The 6,551-nt window shown below is 43.8% G+C and overlaps 1 protein-coding gene across 1 annotated transcript; it reads left to right on the forward strand.

Annotated features, from left to right (window-relative positions):
• The first annotated feature begins 2,112 nt into the window (after window positions 1–2,112).
• On the forward strand, window positions 2,113–5,965 carry LOC111082266 (pyridoxal-dependent decarboxylase domain-containing protein 1). Its single transcript, XM_022378443.2, has 6 exons — window positions 2,113–2,311; window positions 2,488–3,648; window positions 3,713–3,976; window positions 4,066–4,581; window positions 4,651–4,844; window positions 4,919–5,965. Exons 1-6 carry the CDS (start codon window positions 2,201–2,203, stop codon window positions 5,244–5,246), a joined length of 2,574 nt encoding a protein of 857 aa, XP_022234135.2. The 5' UTR covers window positions 2,113–2,200; the 3' UTR covers window positions 5,247–5,965.
• Window positions 5,966–6,551: the final 586 nt, after the last annotated feature.

The following is a 6,551-nucleotide window of genomic DNA, read 5'->3' on the forward strand; positions in this document are numbered from 1 at the left end:
AAACATGAGTAGGACTGCATTGGTTGTGATTATGCCCCTGCGCTAAGATAATTTAACTGTGTATTCAAGGCGGCAGCTGCTGGAACCAGTGGGAATTCGAGGGACATAAATAAAAATATAATATAAACATAGTTAAAATAAATACAAAAAAATATTTGATTTCATTTAATATGGAATATTTAAAATAAAAAGTTTTCCTTTGGATTTTATAAGAAAAATTTTGAAATCAAGTCATAATAATATTCAATTTAAATATGAAACATATTAAACTACAAATTTAATATATTATATGTTATTTTGAAGTGTTTTGTATTTAGATTAAATATGACCGTATTAAAAAAGCATTTTTAATACATTTATATTTGAATCAACGTGAATTCTATTAAATTTGACTAGGTTTGTATTTAAAAATGGCATTTAAAATTCAAATATGATTTTAGTTATTTTTACTATTCCTTTTTTCTATCAGTGTATAGATTTAGTATGATTAAAACTATGCAATATCTGTTTATATGTACTTTCATAAGTACAGCTATTTAGCATTCATATGAATGATATTATTTCTGCCATTCTTCGTCATTAAAAACTCTTAGATTTTTCAAATATGATTTGGCATATGAATTCTGCATGCCCAAAATAAATGAGTGAGAATAAATTAGAATGAGCACTCGAATAAATATCATTGAATTATTTAATATACACGTGTGAGACGACTCATGCAGAACGGGATTTAAACGGAGTGAAACGAATGTGAATGAATGGGTGGGTGGGTAATTCAACCAAAAGCCGTAATTTCATGGCACAGCTACATACTATAGATTCTATCAAAATCAGATGATACGTATGTATGTAAAAAATGGGAAGGATAGGGATGTGTAAAGCTTCAGACCCGCAGCTAGGCTTTTTCTCTCGTTTTTTTTTATTCATTATTTTGTTACATCTTGATGTGTGTACATATATGTATGTACATATGTACATATGTGCGTGAATCTGCGTATATTTGTCTGTGTGATGCCGGTTTTTGTGGCTTTAACGGTATTTCCTTTCTAGCGGAGGGGTACTACATACATATATAGAGTGCAGCTGCAGCTGTGCTGTGTGCTGGCCCCAAATTGATGCATGTGCAGCAGCACGTTCCGGCAATGCCACTAAATCCCCCCTAGGACAACAGACGACGCCGACGATGGCCAAAAGCCACGAAAAGGGCGGTTTGGGACAAAGAGCGGGGGATCGGTTTTGGGTTTATTTGAAAAAGCAGCATCGATATGTTATTTGCATGTGTCCAAAGAGGTGGATAGCGGAGCGGTGGGGGGGGATGGGATGGCAGGGCAGCCAGCCCAAGTTAGCAGCAAATCCCGTGGCAACTTTTTGCTACGCGAAACTTTCTTCTGTGGAAAGTTTATGCATGAATAAAGTGAAAAGCTGCAGGCAAACCACTCACACAGTTAAACTTATGCACATGAGTACATATATTCGATGTATGTGTGTGCAGTGTGCAATGTGCAAATGTGCAATGCAACGCAAACACAGGGAAGAAAAAAGACATTACATGTTCTACTCCAGACTCACATAAAATAATCCAGCCAAAAGTTGCATTTTATTTAATGCAAACATGACAACATCTGTTGGCTAACTTCAAATTCGCATTAAGCTGCTCTCTTCTGGCAATTGGCATGCGGCCAAACACCACCAATATCCAATTATTTCTTGTTAAAAGTGAAATTAAAAAATGCGCGCTCGCTCAAAACTAGAGGTGGCTTGACAAAATTTCGATAGGTGGGATAATGCATCGAAATGGTGATGCGCTAGTTCCAAGTTAACGAAGCCACAATGAATTTGCGTTTCAACTTTATTATGTAAACAATCCAATAAAAAAGAGTTCTGAAAACTAGCCAGTCTTGTACAAAATTTATTGATGAATTGGAAAAAATTATTGGTTTAGCGCTATGAAGGCTAACTAGCTAGTAATATTAGACCGAATATCAAAATCGAGGAATATCAACACAGCTTGTCGTGTCCATCAGTATATTTCCGGTATATTTTGAAAATAGAAGGTATATTTTGGTATATTTCTAAGGGTCAGGCGGTATATTTTATAGATAAATCCGCGGTCACACTGAGCAGCACACTTGCAGAAGAAAACAATTACCAAAAATTAGAATCGCATCAAAGAGATAAGTAAAATAAGCGATTCAGAACCATGTCAGCGGCTGGTAGAGTTGATGACGAGCCGACAACGCTACCAGCTACTCAAGAGCCCCCATCCTCAGGCCCATCGACGCCAGCGGTGGCCGAAATAGCCGCCTCCAGTGTGAGTAGTTCTTTCCCCCACGATTCTCTCTGTGTGTTTTTCTCCGCTCGCCTCTTCGATTTGCTGACGACGACGGAAGACACGTCAACGCAGGGCGACGACGGCCCCTGTTATCGGTTCTTATTTACATTTGCGTTATTTTTCTCTTGTTTTGCATTGATGGATGCGTCGTGCAGATTCGTTCGGGATTGGCCGAGCTGGAGCTGAGATCGTCCCAGGTCCTGCAGAGACTGGAGAATGTAAAGACAGTGCCGGGTGCGGGTGCGGGTGGCGACAGCCCGAATGGAGCCAGCGCCAATGATGTCGAGGAGGAGCCCGATCCGGAAGCGGAGGCTGAGGATTTGGATCAACTGCCGTTCACCCAGCTGCGTCCTGAGCATCGTGTGCCCTCAGACATACTGAAGTCGCTGGAACAACTGGTGTCCTACACGGACAGCGATGATGATCCCGAATTCCCCCTGCCGGCCCTCGACGATGTCTCCCATCTGGCCCTAATCTCTCACAGCATTGTGGCGTATCTATCGCATCTGGACAGGCAGCATCTGCTGCGTGTGACCAATAGCATATCCGGCGATGCCACCCGCTGGCTGGGCACGCTGTTCCACTTTAACAATCCGGCCAGTAGCTTTCATGCGGATAATGCTGATGCCATTCTTCGCACCGTGCGCCTGGCCATCGTCGCCCGATGCCCCGGCTATCTAGAGGGCGGCATTCCGGCCCTGGCCCAGCCCTGCTTCTACATCTCCGAGAATACGACACCGGTGAGGCTTCAGTATGCTTGCCGCCAGCTGGGCATCCCAGTGGACGCCATCAAAATCATACCCGAGCACAGTCAGTACGGCACCATGGACCTGAACCAATTGCAGAAGCAAATCCAGTTGGATTTGTCGGCCAGTAGGACACCACTGCTGGTGGTGGCCGACATTGGGGCATCGCTATGTGGCTACGTGGACAACCTGCAGCGGCTGCGGGATGTGTGCAAGCCGCACAACATGTGGCTTCATGCCAGTGGCCATGGCCTGGCCGCACTCGTGTGTGCCCAGAGCCAGAGCCAGGGCCATGTCGACGATGTCCTGCACTCGATGGCACTGAATCTGGGCAGCTGGCTGGGCGTTCCCAGTCTGCCGATTGTACTGTTGCATCGTCCACTACTTAACAGTGCCCTGAGTGCCTTCGAATCCGATCCGATTCTGTCGCGACGCTTGAACTCGCTGTCGCTGTGGACCAGCCTGCAGGCGCTGGGCAGGAAAGCAATTGCCGAGCGCCTCCATGTGGCATTTCAGACATGCAGTATTCTATTCGAAATTGCCTCCAAATGCGAGGGTATTCGTGTGCTGGTAAGCAGAGAGATATCTTTGGGTATTCTTCAACTGAAACGCACCTTTTTATGTCCCAAAACAGAGTCACACGCCTGGGGCACAGACTGGTGCCTCCCTGTCGGACATTATCCAGAGCCCATTCGATGTCAACACATTATTTGATGCGGCTGCACCCGTGGTGGCCTATCAATTTGATGGCAGCACAACCATTCCAATTTCCGGCAACCTCGAGGCAGCCGAACGTGAGACAGGGGGCCTCAAGCCCCTAGAGAAGATCAACAATGCTTCCTACTTTGATCGGCTCAACTCCTGGCTGGGCCAGATCTTGCAGCGTGACTGCCCCAATGTGAGTAACAGCCAACAGTAGCTACTCGTTGTACTCATTGAATCAATGCTCACTCCTGTTCCCATGCCTGCTCCCCCTTTTCACTATAGTTTGATTTTGAAGTGATTGAGCACTCCACACATGGCAGCTGCATTCGCTATTGCCCCCTGGAACTGGGCCTCGGAGAGCAGCCGCCCAGCTCTGAGAATCTGGAGAGCTTCGCCCAGAGCTTGGAGGCTCATGTGGACATTTTGCGGGCGACCATCAAGCACAAGGCCCGATTTATTTACCTGGTGGAACGCAGCGAGGTGCTGCGTCTCGTCCCTCTGCCTGAATGGGCGGGCATGGGCGGTGTTCGGTTTGTGCCCGAGAGCTGGGAGTCTCTGCTGACGGATCAGGCCAAAACCGAGCTGAACAAGCTCAACATTGATTTGGTCGAGGCTCTGAAGTCAACGGACAATGCCTTTTCGCTGGGCGAGGGCACGGACGGACTCATTTGTGTGCGCTTTGGCATGGTCACGCACGAGACCGAGGTGGAGGAACTGCTAGATTTGGTTGTCACTGTGGGCAAGAGTGTCCAGGAGAACTCGCGAGTGTTGGACACCATGTCGGAGATTGTCAAGAAGGTATATCCTTAATATCCCAATATGCCCTAAGTTGGATAGTCACAAGTTTGAGGTTCTGTTATTTCTCAGGGTATTGAAGCTGTCACCGCTGATCTGCAACGCGAATCGGAGGAGAAACTCTGGCAGGAGGGCATCCTGCGGCATGTGCCCGTTGTGGGACGCGTCTTCAATTGGTGGTCCCCACCAGCCAAAGAGTCTGGCATCAAGGGGCGCAGCCTTAATCTGACCCAGGGCGTGGTCGAGAGCACTGAAAATATTTACAAGTGAGTTGAAATTGAGTTGAATTAAAAGAATCCAATTCACAGTCTATTGAAATGGTTGTGCGTCGCGTCTACAGGTACCACATGCAAATGACGGGAGCAACGGCTCATCAGCTGCCAGCGAATCGTTCGCCACCAACACCCATGGTGCAGACGCCAGTGGGCGCATCAAGCACGCAGCAGCCCGTCTTTCCCACTGTGGAGCCAGTATCCGGATCCGGCGAGGGTTCGCCTGACGGCCCCGAAGCGGTCCCTAGTGCAGGAGGCGCGGGTACGATAGGCACAGCAGTGCCTCCGCCCACTCAGAATCATGTGGATCATGCTCGGACTGTCAGTCAGAGCAGTGCCGGCTCCTCGATCGTGCCCGAATTGGTGGCGGCAAACAGTGCAATTAACAATAATTAAAAGCAAAACGAATTATTGCAAAAAAGAAAACTTAACTTAGGCCCAGGCACAGCCCCAGGAGCCCCAGCTTCATGGATTGATTTCTAGAGCGAATAGGCCGCAAAGCAAATCAAATCAAAGGACAACGACAAGGACGACAAGGCTTAGCACACCGCAGAACAGAGCTAGAAAAAGAATATTATATAGAAGGCTGGCTTTAGCCCACATCACCAACCTTTTCCCCTTCAAAACCAACCCTAACTTCAAACGAGAAGATAAAAAACCAACAATTCCAAAGATTTTTCTCTTACGAGTATACCAATTCGAAAAGAAAAACCTATTAAATTGCTATGTATGTATTTATATATTGCCTACTCCTATGATCTTACACATTTTATTTTATATAATTATTATACTTTATTCCGATCATTGTTGTTGTTGTTGTTGACGTTGTTGTCTCTGATCCCAAGCCGAAAAAGAGCGAATAATCCAACAGAGTTTTCCGTCTTTTCCCTTCTCCCTGCTTTTTTTTTTCTTTAATATTTTGATTATATTTTATCTCTTTATTTGTATGTATTATTCCGATGCAAGTACCTTTGAGAAAGATATATATATATATATATATATATTTAGGCAATTGTTCAATGTTCAATTGTGTGTGGCACTAAATTGCTCTATTCTAATTTTGTAAGAAACTAAATAAGTGAGAAAAAAAAACCACAAAATAAATGAAAGAAAAATAAACATAATAATAAAATATATTTAATATACAAAATGCTGCTATAAAAAGAAAACAAATTCTGCACAAAATATGATAAAAGCAACAAAATAAAAATAAATTGTGTAATAATGCAGACAGAGATGGTGTCTTTTTTCCCCTATCTATCCCACACTTACTATAATGTTTATCCAGTTTATCATAACTAATCTTATCCGAAGAGGTGCTTATCACGAAATCAAAGCATAAAAAAGAAAACAAATTTGTTTTTCTAGAATTTTTGGATATAATACTTGTACGAGTATCAAAGACTATACAATTACGATTAAACAACTATTTTATAGTCTTTGATACTACGAGTATGTATGTAAGCCATTTTCTGAACGGCTTCGCTTGAATTAGGTCACTACTCATATCAGTTGAAGCCTGTTTCTTTATTGAACGATAACGATATCCGAATTTCCAATTAAAATCAGCTTTAGCTATCTTACCAACCATCTGATTTTTCATTGATTTTTCATCATTCATTTTCCGCTTTTCCCATTAAAAAAAACAAATGTTCTCCATCTAACTAATGCAATTAAATTTTATATTTGTATTTTATTTTT

Source organism: Drosophila obscura, unplaced genomic scaffold (genome assembly GCF_018151105.1).
Source record: "Drosophila obscura isolate BZ-5 IFL unplaced genomic scaffold, ASM1815110v1 contig_73, whole genome shotgun sequence".
Lineage (NCBI taxonomy): Eukaryota > Metazoa > Arthropoda > Insecta > Diptera > Drosophilidae > Drosophila > Drosophila obscura.

Coding starts and splice junctions, on each gene's coding strand:
- LOC111082266 (XM_022378443.2), top strand. CDS start 2,201: ATGTCAGCGGCTGGTAGAGTTGATGACGAGCCGACAACGCTACCAGCT. Junction 2,312..2,487: donor CCGAAATAGCCGCCTCCAGT/GTGAGTAGTTCT, acceptor TGCGTCGTGCAG/ATTCGTTCGGGATTGGCCGA. Junction 3,649..3,712: donor GCGAGGGTATTCGTGTGCTG/GTAAGCAGAGAG, acceptor GTCCCAAAACAG/AGTCACACGCCTGGGGCACA.